This window comes from Podarcis cretensis (assembly GCF_951804945.1).
Source record: "Podarcis cretensis genome assembly, chromosome: 3".
In the NCBI taxonomy this organism is placed as follows: Eukaryota; Metazoa; Chordata; class Lepidosauria; order Squamata; family Lacertidae; genus Podarcis; species Podarcis cretensis.
The window spans coordinates 70,352,840-70,369,400 of record NC_137172.1 but is presented as its reverse complement, the minus strand read 5'-3'; the positions used below and the strand labels follow the sequence as shown (position 1 = coordinate 70,369,400).

General features: G+C 41.2%; 1 protein-coding gene across 8 annotated transcripts in view; it reads right to left on the bottom strand.

The window, feature by feature from the left end:
- FAM184A (family with sequence similarity 184 member A) overlaps positions 1–16,561 on the bottom strand; it is a 70,473-nt gene that overhangs the window by 32,482 nt on the left and 21,430 nt on the right. For all 8 annotated transcript variants that reach the window (XR_013837367.1, XM_079970741.1, XM_079970740.1 and 5 more), the window contains 4 exons: positions 9,764–10,618; positions 5,236–5,371; positions 2,467–2,648; positions 1,764–1,961 (listed from right to left, as the gene is read on the bottom strand). Coding sequence is in view for 7 of the 8 variants with exons in the window: in XM_079970741.1 (XP_079826867.1) it covers positions 1,764–1,961; positions 2,467–2,648; positions 5,236–5,371; positions 9,764–10,618 (1,371 nt within the window). In the remaining variant the exon portion in view is untranslated. The remainder of the gene's footprint in view (positions 1–1,763; positions 1,962–2,466; positions 2,649–5,235; positions 5,372–9,763; positions 10,619–16,561) is intronic.

The window sequence follows — 16,561 nt, the reverse complement described above, 5'->3', positions numbered from 1 at the left end:
CAAAGTTGCTACAGGGGAATTTGAGACTATTCTTGCAACCTTTAAAGAAAGAGTGGACAGCCTCTAGCCCATGGGTTGGTCTTGGCCCTGAAAGAAACATCCACCTGCCCATTAGATGACATCACTGATCACATCAGCTGATGGGTTGGAGGACAGCGTTTTAAATCCTGCATCGGCTGCATGTTCTGTTATTCAAGCAGAATTCCATGCACAGGGTTTCTGCTGATGACATTTGTTAGGTTAATCCTGGCCATTTCTCTTTACTGTATGGTATTCTAGGTCTATTCTAGCAGTTCAAAAGCACGTCAAAGTGCAAGTAGACAAACAGGTACTGCTCCGGCAGGAAGGTAAATGGCATTTCTGTACGCTGCTCTGGTTCGCCAGAAGCAGCTTTAGTCATACTGGCCACATGACCCGGAAGCTGTATGCCAGTAAAGCGAGATGAGCGCCACAATCCCAGAGTCGTCCATGACTGGACCTAATGGTCAGGGGTCCCTTTGCCTTTACCTATTCTAGGTCTAGTATGGAGATATACCAGGCATAGGCAAACTTGGCCCTCCAAATGTTTTGGGATTACAACTCCCATCATCCCTAGCTAACAGGACCAGTGGTCAGGGATGATGGGAGTTGTAGTCCCAAAACATCTGGAGGGCCAAGGCTGCCTCCATGTATACATTGCCCTCAATAGGTCCTCACCTATTACCTCAAAATGCATTTTATATACTTATTTTCTTTAAAGTGTATAAACACTCAAAGCAGCTTACATGAACATCACAGTTTAAACCAACTCATAGTGGTAATTCAAAGAAATGAACGGATGTATATGATGCCCACATTCTAACCTTACTGATGCTTACCTGTGGTCAGAAGGACAGACACAAGTAAGCCCAAAGTAACCTAGGGAGCTGCACTGAGTCAGGCTGCTGGTCCACAATGTCAACAATTACTGGCAGTGGCTCTCCAGGTTATCAGGCAGGGCTCTCTCCTAGCCTTACCTAGAAATGCTGGGAGGTGAACCTGGATTTTCTGCATGCAAAGTACAGAGCTATGGCCCTTCCCCTCCCACCAGTGTTTGTATAACATACAAAACTGAATCAAGTAACTGATTCCTAATGGGTAGACCAGATACATACACTATACATGAACAAGAATTTGATAATTTGCAACTAGCAGAAAATGTTCAGAAGGGAATGTTCCCAATCTTTAACTCTACATGCCCTTTCTATTGTTTTTGCTAATTTACCTGTCCTATCAATCAATGAGAGATACAAAAGAGCCCTAGAAGTTTCTAAACAGTGTTGTAAAAGACTGAGAAAGCAAATTCTTATCTTCTTACCTGTCTATTATTAGCCAATGAGAAATTGGAGAGAAATGCTGCCCATTTTTTATATAAAGACTCTCCTCCCTGGAAGAGAGGGGAGTGGTTGTGGGCGGGAGCCCGAGCTCCACCTCCTGGCCAGGGGCCATAGCCCCCGCCCCTCCTCACCTGGCTGGTGCCCACGCCTACCGGAGGCAGCCAGCCAGGTGTCTCCGGGGGGCGTGTTTAGCAGCTTAATGCTGCGGGGCCAGCTCCGCCTCCTCAATCTCTTCTGCCTAAAATAATTCGTATAGCTGAAAAAATTGCTACATGCTTCCTCTTGCTTTTACAAGCCTCTTACTGGTAAATATCTGGAACTAAGGTATGCTATATACTTGATTTTTTAATTCAAAATCTTTTTCATACAGCAAAACTAAGAACAGTCCTCACATTATAGTTCTCTTACCATTTGCAGTTTCTTTTTCTCCTTGTTAGCAGTGCTATGTGCTGCCTCAAGAGCAGTATGATGTTTCCATGCCAACTCCTCCAAGGTCTTAGAATGAGCCTCATTTAATTGTGCAGCCTCCCCTTCCAGCCTAGCTTGCAGTTTTATCAGCTCCTTCTCATAATATTCTCGTTGTGTTTCCCTTGCTTCATTCACTTTCTGTTAATTCAAACAAACAAACTTAAACTCATGACATCATCCATTTTTCCCACTGTTATCTTTGTCCCCGCCTATGACCTTCAATTCTGCAGCTCTACCACCATTCTCTGTCTCATACAAGACTCCACCCATATTCTCTTGGCAGCTGAAAACTCCACCTTTGCTGTAGTACTGGAAGTGTCTCAGGGACAGTGGGCCTAGAAATAAAGCATTCTGGGTGAGGCCTTGACACCCCTCTCATAAAGACCAAAGAGGCAAGTCGGCCTTGGAGCAGACATGTTTCCCTGTCCCATTAGTGTTAATAGAAAACGTTTTTAAAAGAGTAAACTGAGGGAGGGGGTACAGAAAATATCCCCTCCCTCAAATTCCCAGTGTTCTGTGGCCAGCGTAAAGAAGTAGGGCTTAAGAAGTGGCTCCTCCACCACAGTATTTCCTCCTACCACCCTCCACTTTAGGACTGTTGAATCGGAAGTTGTTCGTTTTGAAAAAGCATTACTTCTTTTACCTTCTCCAGTGCAAGAATTTGTTGCCTTTGTCTTTCATCCAGGCTCTGTGTTTTGCTTTGTAATAGATTTCTTTCATCTTCTAGCTGGGACAGTTTCTCCTTTAATCTAGATTTTTCTGATTCCAAATCCCTTATTGTAACTTCCTGGGTCATTTGTGTTGCTTGAAGCATTCCAATATGACCTATAAGAAAAGAAAGTATGAATTTAGAATCAGAGACACATCCAAACACAATTGTGTAAGAATGGCATCGACCATTGGCTGCATTTAGATTATCCTATCTTGGTTTAAGAAGCACGAGTCTTTTGTTCACATGCTCTGTACCTGCACTGCTGCTTCCCTGTTCCTTTTTGTGTTGTGTTGTGGTAATTCAGAAAGTTTCCCATTATGTCTGATCTGGGAAAATATGGTTACCAGGTTCAGAACAAGCCAAGATCTTAAAACCAGGGTTTGAAGTCGGCTGAATGTCCTTACCAAAGCTGGTAACCACAGGTTATCAGTTTGGATGTTAATTGGAAATTATGGTTCCCACGGATTTCCAAAGATCGATTGCAACACACTGAGAAGGACGGAAGGAAGGGGCTGCATGTGTGGGTACAAGGCTTGTTCATATCTAGCTTTATTAAGCTGATATGATTGCCCCAATGCAGCTAAGTGTTATTTAGACCACAATCCTTTATACCAGGGGTCACCAACCTAAGGCCAATGGGCCGGAAGCGGCCTGTGGAGGTCGTTTGACAGGCCCACGAGCCTCCCCCAAACCGAGTTGCCCGCTCACACACTGCACTAATCTTGCGCAGTGCAGCAAGGGGCCTCACTTCTGCGGTAGCAGAAATCGCATCTGCGCAGAGACAGACACAAAAATTGCAGGCGGGCGTGCTCACACATGCAAGAGATCTGGCCCACGGAGGGATCTCCACAGGACCGATCCGGCCCAAGCAAGATAAACCTTGCTGACCCCTGCTATATACATTTACTCCTATGTAAGACCAATTGAATGTAGAATGACTTATTTCTAAGAAAACGTGTATAGAACTTCACTGTCAGACAGACTGATCATATAACAATTTTATTATTTAATGCCACACTGCTCTTATATAAAATCCTGCCTCATTATGTATGTTGTCCAAATAAATCTTTGGGCCACAAGTGAAACCACAATGTCTTCTGAAGAGTAATTCTGTCATAGAACATTCATAGTTAACTCATTTTATAGTTAACTCATTGACACAACTCTTGAACTGCTAAAGTAAGAGGAAATCACCCTAAAAGTCCACTAAACTTTTCTACTCCCTAACACTTGCAGCCCTGGCAAATGTTGTAGTGAGCAAAGTGCAGCATACCCAGCAGTTCCCATAATTATAAAGCTTTTCTATATCTTGAATAGAGCAATCCACTAATTCTCCTTTTTTCCAGGATCCTGAACAGGCTACACTCAATAAGAGCATCAATAGCAGTGCTGGGCTTGTGCACAGAAGGTTATGCCCAAAATTATTACTGTATTGAATAAAATTTCTGAAACAGATTTTGTTACTATTTTAGAGAGGTAGGGAACAATCAGCAACAGGAGTGCATAACTGCCAGCATCTGGGCTGGATCTGGCCCATGACACAGTACCATCAAGCCGGTAACAACTCTTGGTTGCACCTTTTCACTCAATTGTGTGCCTCAAGCCAACTGTATTTCTACGCTGGGCGGGGAGAAAAGAGTTCTAATGTGTGGACCAAATTGTAAAACAGTAACAAGCCAAAAACCAGCAAGGCAATCCATGAAAGATTATGCCATAATAAATGTGCAAGTTTTCAAAATGTCACAAGATTCAGTTGTTTTTGCTGCAAGAGGTACCCCTTTGGAAATTATAAAAGTTAAATAATAGAGAATACAAGACTTCACACTGAGTGTTTTGGAGTCTCTCAGTATGTATGTTTGCATTATATATTCAAGACTTTAACAATGATTTTTCCCCACTATATTTCACATATATGCTAGAAAGTTCAAAATTTAAGACAGCGGGGTAAGGACGCTCTGGCCTGCAGGCCAAATTAGACACATGAGGCCATTACCCCCAAACCAAACATATCTGCTGTACACCAGACATAATATGTGACACCAGGTATGGGGCAGGTAAAAGCTGCAAAGAACAACTGGGAACTTAAAGTGCAGTGGCGTAGCGTGGGGGTGCAGGGGGGGCCGGCCGCACCGGGCACAACATCTGGGGGTTAGGGAAATCCACGGGTTAGGGGGCGCAAATCCACGGGTTAGGGGGCGCAAATCCATGGGTTAGGGGGCACAAATTACTTGCCTTGCCCCGGGTGCTGATAACCCACGCTACGCCACTGTTACAGTGTGATCCCAATTGTTCCTTGGTAAGCTGCACTCCTTGACAGTGCCAATAATTTGATGATTTGTGCTGATGGATAAAATGATTTGTGCTGATGGATAACTTATCTGAAGTTGTCACCCAATGTCATAATGATATCAGGGGACTGACATCTGGGCAGCCCTGCCTACTTGTTGTAGTGACCTGTGGGTTGGTGGGAGAAGTGAGAAACTACCTGGCCTGGGCTGCTACATTCCCATCACTCTTGATATAAGCAAAGTCTAGCAATAACAAAAGAGTTATACTATAAGCTTTTCAATTCATCATTTAAAGGTTATAAAGGCTTTGTATAAAACAGGCTTTTTGCGTTAAACTACTGAACAAAAACATTCTGAATATATACTTAAGGTAGATTACATACAAAGCACATAAAAACATATGCACACATACTGGCTTTTAGTACTAGATCTGTGGCCTGTTGCTGTAAACGTTCTCTAGCAGCTGCTAGTTCACTTTCAACCTCTTTGTGTTTGCTTAACAATGACATTTCCTCATCTTTGACATCATCCAACTGTTTTTGAAGAGCCTAAGAGAAGAGAAAACCATATTAAAAGGACAAAGTAATGCTTTTTTAAATGGGACAACTATGAATGAAATTTACCAATTTATAAAACAAAGGCTGCTAGCAACTTTCTTGCCTGGACATTCTTGCAGTGCTTTAGTCACAAAAGTCTGTGAGCCTCTTGCATACAAGCCTGATGTACCAATGTGTCTAATAATTAATCCCCCCCAATCAACGCAGAAAACAATACAATGTTAAATGTAACCCTTTCCTTTTACATTTGATGTGGCTGGGTGGGTGTATAGGCCCACAAGCCTCACACTCCATGATGAAAACAACACACCCACAGAAGCAAACAAAAATACTAAAACAGCAACATTACAAACAATCATGTTGATAATAAGATAATATGAAAAATAGAAGACATTTTTCTGAATGGAAAGAAGGGACCAGATAGGCTTCCACCATCAGGAGGGCTGTGTTCTAAGTACTCATCAAGCACAACTCAGGTGGTGCATTTTTAAATTATATGGCCATTCAGATAAGTCAGAATAAATGTTCCAGTAATAGTATAGACATGTTGGCATTCTGCCCTGACAGAAAAAAATGCAATTTAATTAGAACAACATATTAAGTTCCCATTACAAAAATGAACTTTATTAAAGAAAATAGGCCAACTAAAAAAGAAGCTTACAAGGAAAAAGGCATGACTAAGCTATGTGTGACTGATTGCAAATCAATGTTATGTATTATGCATGCTCAATATATAATTTTTATCCCTTTTTCAAGCCTTAAAGCTATGTTAGATGACAGTCATAGAAAATTGATAAGTGCTTAAAGTGCACAGAGACAGAAGACTGAAAATGCCTTTGTACTAAATACTAATGACTGCATTATTTAACACAATATATATCAAATTTGCAGGAAGAATGGCAAGAAGAACCACTTCTTAGTCTTCGGGGCTGGGGGAGGTAAGTAAATCAACATTTAAAACATGCATTTAGTCCCATGCGGAATAAAAGCAGGAGAATTGGCTAAGAACTGTCAATTGATAACTACGGTAATTAGAAAAAGATGTTCAAGAACTATTAGAGTTCATGACTACGCCACAGAAGTGAGATTTCAGTGAGGCAGACTACATAAAATGAAAAGAAGAAAGCTAGAATACAAATTTAAGTTTTGAGGTAAGGATAGAAGAGGTTTTAGTAACTTTTAGTCAAAAGCAGCAAAATCCACCAAAGTCCCATAATCCATTATTGGATACAAAATAGGTTAAATTGCAAAAAAGTTTATTATTAATATTATTCACTATGGTAAATTTACATACCACCCTTCATGCATGGATCTCAGAGTGGTTCACAAGATAAAAACACAACATTCATAATAAAAACAAGAACAAAACTAAAACAAAACAATAACTCCCCTCCCCCTATCCGCTTCTTAGTTACACTTCAAAATACAGTGGTACCTTGGTTTAAGAACAGCTTAGTTTATGAACAACTTGGATTAAGAACGCTGCAAACCCGGAAGTAGGTGTTTTGGTTTGTGAACTTTGCCTTGGAAGCAGAACATGTTTCGCTTCCTGTTGAGTTTGTTCCATTTGTAAATTGAGTCTCCCGCTGTTATGGGAAAGCACACCTTGGTTTAAGAATGCTTTGGTTTAAGAACAGACTTCCGGAACGGATTAAGTTTGTAAACCAAGTACCACTGTAACCATCCCATCCCAGGAGAGTAACTCTTTTGGCATGCATGTCTAGTTTATGTGCTCATCTGTTCAAAACAATGGAGAACCCAGTAGAAGGGTAACAACCTTTTACCATGGAGGAGAGTGAGTATGTGACTGCAAGTTCACACACACAGTGCTAAACCATGTTTTTTCATAATATGTGACTAGGATGCAGAGGATCAAAAGATATTTTCTGAGTTCACTCCATTGCAGCCCCCTATGTAGCATCTAAAAGCCACTCCTTTGGGTAAGGGCAATGCTCTTATAAAAGGTAAAGGACCCCTGGACAATTAAGTCCAGTCAAAGACGACTATGGGGTTGTGGTGCACATCTTGGTTCAGACCATGGGAGCTGGAGTTTGTCCACAGACAGCTTTCTGGGTCATGTGGCCAGCATGACTAAACTACTTCTGGTGCAATGGAACACTGTGATGGAAACCAGAGTGCACAGAAATGCCGTTTACCTTCCTGCTGCAGCAGTACCTATTTATCTACTTGCACTGTTGTGCTTTTGAACTGCTAGGTTGCCAGTAGCTGGGGCAGAGCAATGGGAGCTCACTTTGTTGCACGGATTTGAACCACTGACCTTCCGATCAGCAAGCCCAAGTGGCTCAGTGGTTTAGACCACAGTGTCACCCGCTCCCTTTTGTTCTCTTACCATGGCAATGGTGCCTACCTGTGAGGTCCTGGAACTGAGCTCCGGTGAGTTCAAGCTGAAAAAAAAGTCCTGGGTCAGGGGACCCCCTAAAATGGTTTCAAAGTGAAGCTGGTGGCTTCAAGCTGAGGCTGGGAAATTGGTGGGGTGGTATCCAGTGCTCCCATTCCAGAAGTGCAAGAGATGTGTGCTGGTTGAACAGAACTTTTTATTCCTCTTCTCCCCTGCACTTCCCAACCTCAAAATCAGCTTTGGAGGATTAGGAGACTCTCCAGAGAAGATTTGGGAAGCATGGGGTGGAGGAGGAGAAACATCAGCAGAACTCCACTGGCACTGCTTTGGATACAACCCCAAATTTGTTGCATCAATATAAGTGCCATCTGCTTGCCCAAGGGGTCCCTGGATCAAAGCCACCAATTTTAACTGTTAATTACTTCATATTGTCATTTGCTTTCACTGTTAGAAGAAAATCTACTGTAGTTTCACCTGGAAAAACTGTATCATAGTTTTGGATATAAACTTGAACCAATGCCATATTAAAATGTTTCACCCTCTAAATCTACTGTAAGGTGAGGAAGGCAACGTGTTTCTGCAGCTAGCACAGCAACAGCAATCTAAAGTCCCAAAGGCAGCAGGAAGGAATATCCATCCTCAAAAACCATCAATATGGTAAAGCAGAAAATAGAATGACTGGATCCTTTATATCAGGAATGGCAACTGTGCTCCTTTAGTAGGAGTCATCCTGCTGTTTGCTTCAACCTGTCCCCATCTCAGCATCTGGTGGCCTGAGAGAGAGAGAAGCAGTACATGACTGAATATTAACAGAAGGGCACATGAGGAATTTCTCTATTTAAGGTGGGGAGTGTTGGAAGTGCAGCTAACTTAGAAACAGAAGCTTTCATGGGACTTTTTTGCCTGGGTTATACAACTTCCCAAGCAATCTAATGTGAAAGTAGGGTTACCCATGCCAAAACAGTTATGTGAAACTTTTAAAATAGCAGTACTGCATCCTTCTTGAGTGCTAAGTTGAGGGATTCCCAAGAGGCTTCTGCATTTAGGGTCATTATGAAGGCTAATATGCAGATATGTTCCATGCACTGCTTTTGGTTTGGGCAGTACTACTTCTCAGACAACTTACAAGGGAAATAGCAGTGCCCAAGTGAACAGCACCTCACAAGGCACTACTGAGACTCATCTTGAATGTCCTCACCTTTCACACTGAGAGGGCACCTGCCAATTTCAGAATGGGGGGTATGAACCTTGCTCTGAAGGTGTCTGGATCTCAAGTTGTTTGGTAAGGAAGCGTCTGGTACAACATATGAAAGAAGTTGCCGATCACAGCTTAAAACCTCACAAGTAAGTAACTCAAAATTATTTATATGTTTTGGATACAACCGTATCATCAATTAGCTTCACATCTTTCTCATTTATTTCAACTAAACTTGTGTGTAAGTAAATGAACAAAGTAGGTATTTTTATAAACACCTATCTTTGCACAACTTTTACAACCTAAATACCAAAAGCAGCAGAGTCAATATTAGTTTCCATATAGTAAAAGACAAAATCAACCAGAGTTTGACATTCCCCATCTGACTCAGATAAGAAAGCAAAGGCCACTTCAAAACATTTTACCAGTTTGTTTGTTTGTTTGTTTGTTTGACAAAGAAACTACTTTTGTGTAGAAAGAAGTTAAAACTGTTAGCTAAACTTCATGCACACATAAATTATTTCCTTGCATATTCAATATATGGAACACCCAGTAGAACACTCTATCCCTTAACTATACACAGAAGCATTGTAATGCTTTTCACTACGTGTAACCACTTTGTGTTGAGAAAAAGCCCAGCAACTGAGTCTTTGAGGTCCAGTATGCAATAAGTCATTTATCATGTATATAGGAAAGATGTGAAACAGCCAAGTGGTAGTGACAAAGACTTGAAACTTCACAATCAACATACAAATGGTGAACCATCATTACTTCTTACAGGTTACATTACTTTTGTTCTAAACAAATAATGTAACAATTCTCATCTCACCTGCACATTGTTTTCTGCTGTGTTGAGTGCTACTTGAAGTTTCTGACATTTTTCTCGTAGACCACCTGCTTCATCCTGTACCATCTGCAATTCAGTCTTAAGCTTTCCCAGGTTTTTTCGTAAAACAGATTCTTGGCTTTGAAACTCCTTTCTTAGTTCTATTTCCTTCTCTTTGCAGGTCTTCAGGCTTTCAGCCGTAAATAGCTGCGACCTTTTCATAGTATCAAGTTCATGCTCATAGAAAGACTGAGCTTTGCTGAGTTTACCTTCATAGTCCTCAATTAGCTTTTTTCTTTCCACTCTTAGCTCTTCAACTTTGGCATTCAGTTCTTCCACATCCCGCCTGTGTAATTCTTCTAACTTTTCCTGTCCCTTATTTAAAGTAGCATTCTGGTTCTGATGGGTCTTTACAAGTTCCTGGACCTCAAGTCTATGTGCAGCTCTTAGTTCTTCAAGAGCTGAACGTTTATCCTTTTCCAACTGTACTTGTAATTGTATAAAACTCCGCAACCTCTCCTCAAACTTCTTTCTAATTTCTTCTACTTCCCGTGACATAGTTACTACACGCTGAACATGCTGAGCTTCTGCACAAAGTTGCATATCCTCAACTCTGTCTTTATATGCCTCAAACTCAGTTAAAGCTTGATGCTTCATCTTTTTATGATCTTCCAATGACTCTTCTAAAACCTGGATTTTTCTTTTGAGATCCATTTCCTCAGAAACTTTACTCTTATACTGCAGAATCTTTTCTCTGGTTTCTGCAATAATTTGTTGGATTTCTTCTTCATGAGCATCTTTGAGGGCTTGAATAGCAGCCTCATGTTCATCATTCTTTGTGTTCAAAGCATATATTACCTGCACAAATACACATATAAAAGATTACTTCCTTACTCAGAAAAAAGAATTTCAACATAATCTGACAGGACACTTTGTGGCATGGTACTGAATGCCACATGTCATTAAAAGTGATGTTTTATCGTGCTATTAAAATGACAGCAAGTACAAAGAATACATTAATATTAAAGAATAAGTACATTAAGTTAGCAAAAGCAAAAAAGGCTTGACTTCTTTTTGTGATAAAGGTAAGCAGGAATGCTAGCAAAACATTTTGAAACTAAACAATACTTATCAATTACATTTACAAATTTCATTATATGTGTTTGTTTAGCTAAAATATACACATATGGAACATCTCTCTTCCTCTGTGCCTACTTGTCCCTTAATATCAAGCAGAGACACCTTCCTAGAGACCCCTTTTGGAAAGGGAGTGATGGGGACTCTGACCACAGCTTCTCAAGGGTGGCCAGAATCCTTTGGAGTCATCTAATCTGGGGCGCAGAGAAGACTGGCTATTGGCCAATTTATGATGGACCAGTTATTGCCTCCTGGCTGCTGGGACTCTTGCAAAGAATGCTGGAATAAGTTGACCAAGATTGATCCTGTGTTCTCAGGCAAGAGTACATACTTATAATCACACCAAATAAATATGTTATTCCTTAAATCAGGGATTCCAAAACTTTCTACTCACAAGGCTCACTTGAGATGGTTGAAAATTACTAAGGCACTCCAGTCACAAAATGGTGGTGCAAAGAAAGAGCCTGTCACAAAATTGGGGGGGGGGGGGGAGGCAAAGGAAAACACTTGGCATAATCCACTAGCAATCACTGGCATCCTTTTCTGCTGATATTCAATCTAGCTTTGAAAACTGCTAAATTCTTTGCCACAGCTTTTCCCTTGTAGCAAAGATTTACATACCGTATTTTTTGCACCATAACACTCACTTTTTTCCTGCTAGAAAGTAAGGGGAAATGTCTGTGCGTGTTATGGAGCGAATGCCTGCGGGTGGCGGGGGGGGGGGGGGGGATCTGCTGCAGTTGTGAGCAGAGGATCCATGGTTCCCCTTCCTTCCCTCCTCCGTGGTTACAAAGCATGGATCCACATGGATCCTCAGGATTTTTGCATTGGGCTACTCCAAACTCACTGTCAGATCACATGTCTGTGGCCACAGCATGAACCACAAAAATCATATATCCACTATTTCGTTTAGAATATTTTTTTTCTTGTTTTCCTCCTCTAAAAACTACGTGCGTGTTATGGTCTGGTGCGTGTTATAGAGCTTTCCATATGCTGAGTACAGACATTTGCTCTGGAGATAGTAGGACAGTCTCCCCATTTTAGGGCTTCTAAGTGGCCAGTGCTTTTTCTTTTTTCCTCTCCCCACCTCTGCATGTCCCTGAAATTATTTTTTACACATCTTCTGAAATATCTCCATTCACACTCAATTTGTGCCTATTTCCCCCCCCCCAAAAAAAAACCCCACAAACAAACCATGTTTCTTTCTTCCCTCCTCTTTCTAGATTTCTTAAACATGACTCCTGGACATTTTTCCTCAGAGGCCTTGTTCCTCTTTAACCAACAAACTTCTTTTCCATCCTAGCCACCTCTACCTATCTTGCAAGGAGCTGCTGGTGCTAGCATGGGTCAAACCAAAACATTTGCCAAACACAGCTAGGGAGCAGAGAAGGCAAGTAAGAGACACTCAACCACACGTGGCACTGAGATCCACCTGAAAATGGCTCAGGGTTTACTAGCGGGTCCCACTGATTGGCACAATCCATCACAACACTTAAATATGCTTAAACACACCAATTTCAGTGGGCTTCAGTAAATCAACTATGGCCACCCAAGCCTGGTTTTGTGTTGATTTGTAACCAGTCCTGTTTCTAATATTCATCTAAAAGACAACTTTGGATGAAACTAAAATGCAACCCTACAGACATCATTTGCAACTGTGTGTGTGTGTGTTTAAAGGTATGTGAGGGTACCAACGAGGCTTTATTCCTGCAGCTTGTAGATTTTGGCAGGAGAGAGGTCTTGGTCAAGACCATAGCAGAAGTGGAACCATTGTACCAAATGGTGTTACTCAGCTGTATAGAAGAAGTGCTTTTCAGTAGTTTTCCCTCCCCTCTGCAAACCCCTGAACCACCCATGCCAAATCTATTCTGGAGGGTCTTCCAACACACTAGAGTATATTTTGGGACTGAGGGCTGTAAGGCAAGTGAACAAAAATTGCTTCCCTTATCTGAGTGACACCCCCCCAAAAAAAACATCCAAAGAGTTTAAACTTCCCCATATAGGTAGGGTTGACATATTTCAAAAAGTTAAAGATATGACACCTAAAAATTTGTTGAGCTTTTTATTAGAAACCCCCAAAAATTATTAAGCTTTTTTTACAAAAATGTGAAAATATCACAATTTTTCAATTGACTTCCTACGATTCAGAACAAAGCACCACATTTTGGAAATTCCTCACGAACATCAATGCCACCTTTGAAATCCCAGTAATGGCAGCCCTATGCTAGGTTCCTAATAAAAATAGCCCTTACATGCCTATTTTTTTAACTGGCATATTTGAAAATGAGGTATTCAACATCATGTCTGATTTGCATTCAACAGATCTGTGTTCAATTGGAGTCCAAAAGAAAGATGGAGAGCCCTGAAGAGACTGGAGGTGCAGCAGGGCTTTGTTTACGCTGCTTAGCCTCCCTAACAGCTGATGTGAGGGGTAGCACAGCAGCAGCAGCAGCAGCAGCAGCAGCTACTGACACTGCTTTTCCATTCATCCTACAGCCTCCTGCCAGCCCCCAGAGCTTTAATTCTAGTTGTTGATATTTTTGAACACAGTATTTTCAGATTGGATTGAAGAAAAAGCGAAAGAGAGAGCATTTAAAGGGTGCTCCCCACTTTACACAATTTCGCTTATGTGTGCAGGGGCCCAGAACATAACCCCCACATAAGTGGCAAATGGCCTCTACAGTAGTTTAAAAAATGCATTGTGTTGGACAAAAAGGAGTAAGAACAGTGCAAAGATTGCACCAGACAAGAATGGAAAAACTGTTCAGTTTGTGATCTACTCTGTATATCAGACTTTTAACATAGACAAAGATTGCTTTAATATGGTAAGAAACACAAACGCAGCTGGGCCACTCATGATGCAAGCCTCCCCCAAAGAGATATTAAGAACAATTTCATTTCTGATAGGCAACTTTTTTCCACCTCACTTCAGTTCTTACACATTAGCCCTGCAGGAAAGAAAATACTCCAAGTATTTTTTTCCTCAACCCTAACAAAAAGGAACGATAAAAGCATGCACTGTATAATTTAACAACCTTGAGTAGTCTAGCCATTACAAAAAAAAGAGAGAGAGAGAGAGAGTAATAAAATGGAAGACATTTCTTATCGGAGGCTGTGCTTCTCAATGCCCTTTCTTCATTAAATCCCTTGTTTATTTCAGAAGCACTGGCACATTTATTTAAATAATGCTGCTATTAATTTTTGAAAAACCTGACTCACAGCCTTTCCTTGGTAAGCCTACACTGTGCCTTCCCAAGTGTGGGAAGGGAGACACCAAACACCAAGGTTGCAGAATGAGCCAGTGGCTTCAAGTTCCTAGCTTTCAGAACTGGGCCTGGAAGTAGTCCACAGTCCAACTCCTTACCAATATACTTTAAGCTGGGTGAAACCTGAACAGGTACTGCTTTGCCTTGCTACCCATCCTTTGAGGCATTAACCTTAGAGACTTAAAACTTAAGGGAAATGAGTGACCAAATACATACATCAGAGGTACCAATCCTCCAATTTCCCATGGCTGGCTGGTACAATGATAATCAGATTCATGGCTGACCATTGTCATGAAGATATACCGTACATTTCAATACTACGGTGTAGGATGAAAAGTAGTATGTAAAGTTTAAACAAAGGAAGGAACTGTTGCTAGTGTATATAATTATAATGTATTTAATACTTCTAAATGGTTTTAATTTTGTGAACAACATTGGGAGGGGTTGCACTAGGCAGGCTAAAAATTCACACATGAATCTAGACACAGATATAGCACAGTACTTGTACTATATTTTAATTGGTTTTAAGCTGTCCTGTTCATTTCACTGTAGCTTAATATTATTTGTATAAATTCATATTTTGCACATAAACTCACATGACTTTAGGTAGAATTACTATGTGCAACATTAGAAACTACTAGCAAAGGATATCTACTCTTTTATTGGATTCATATCCTACTCTATCCCAGAGGCTCAGAGCAACATAAGTTTCCCCAAATGCTACTACTTCTGCCCAAAGAGTTCACAACCTATAAAAGAAATTTACATTTACAAATCACACTACTTTAGATTTAGACTGTCATATGCCTTGGGATGAGTCTATACAAACTGGTTTAGATGTCTGAACATTTATTGCAGTCAAAAGTCTTAGGACTCTCTCCCGCCTTGTTTGGCAGAAAAACAATTTTTACTCCAGAGCAGATGGCATATTCTTGCATGATCAACTGTAGACGGACCATTATCAGCTGCTAGCAATCTCATCAACATGATGCTCTTTTCATCCTGACTAAATCCTATGTGTTGTCCTGCCTATACAGTGGTACCTCGGGTTAAGAACTTAATTTGTTCTGGAGGTCTGTTCTTAACCTGAAACTGTTCTTAACCTGAAGCACCACTTTAGCTAATGGGGCCTCCCGCTGCTGCCGCACTGCCAGAGCACAATTTCTGTTCTTATCCTGAAGCAAAGTTCTTAACCAGAGGTACTATTTCTGGGTTAGCGGAGTCTGTAACCTGAAGCGTATGTAACCCGAGGTACCACTGTAACTGCTAGATCATACCAACCAGGATTTTTTTCAGCCAGAACTCAATGGAACTCAGTTCAGCCACCTCTCAGGTGGGCACCATTGCCATGCTAAGAGAATGAGGGAAGTGCTCACGGTGAGTTCTGGCACCTCTTTTTCTAGAAAAATAGCACTGATACCAACCATAGGGTAAGATGCTGAAGTGTACACGCAACTATGCCTCAACAGCATACCAAAATATTTACCATAGTGCTACTTTTTATTTATTAAATTTCTATCTGGCATTTTATCTGCTGCTTTGCATGACATCTTCGGGGGAAGAAAAGACTAAGGAGACAATCCAGAATGGAGTCCCTAAGATCGTTGAATGGTATCTTGTACGCCTCCTTCCAGCAACTCCTGCAGCCAAGCTAAAGTTTTGCTCTGCTTTCCTTTGGTCCATATCAGTGAGGCAAAGAGAAGGATTTTGTCATCTGGTCAGCCCAGAACCTCCAAACACACTACCCAGGCAAAAACAATGTGGGAGGCAGCAGTTACAAGTTACCAGTCTCTGCAGCAACAGCAGGTGCTCTGATTCTCCAGCAATTTGACTTCACCCCCAGAGGAACATTCCATTGTCTCTTGACACAGACAGATGCCAATAACAAATCCTGCCTTTCCTCCAAAGAAGTGCAGGGTGGCAAATATGTCTATACTATAAACAATACAATTTTCTTTAAAAATTTAAAATTGTGTTGCGTTAGTACTGGAGTACCATAGCCTTGTCAAAACTACACCATGCACCATGGTATTCCACAGCTCTTGTAGCCTAGCTTTGGATAGACCTTCATGTAGGTCCAAGCCCTAACAGCCTGAATACAGGAATCACTTGGGAATCTGGCTCCTCTACACAGAGATTTGAGGCATTTATCACTGGTAATACTGAATACAGTACTGTTCATGCAGGATTCTTGTGCTCAGAGAGCAATAAAATAGCAGCTAGAACATGACTTCGTTATGTGGTACAGAGGCTCCATACTTTGTGTAACACACTGTTACCGGAAAAATCCGAGGGCTCCCTTGGACAAAACAAAGACACCAACCAGGATAACATCAGTAATGTTAAATTTCTGCCATCAGACAAGGACCTAAACAGAGTTGTGGTAACATTCAGAGAC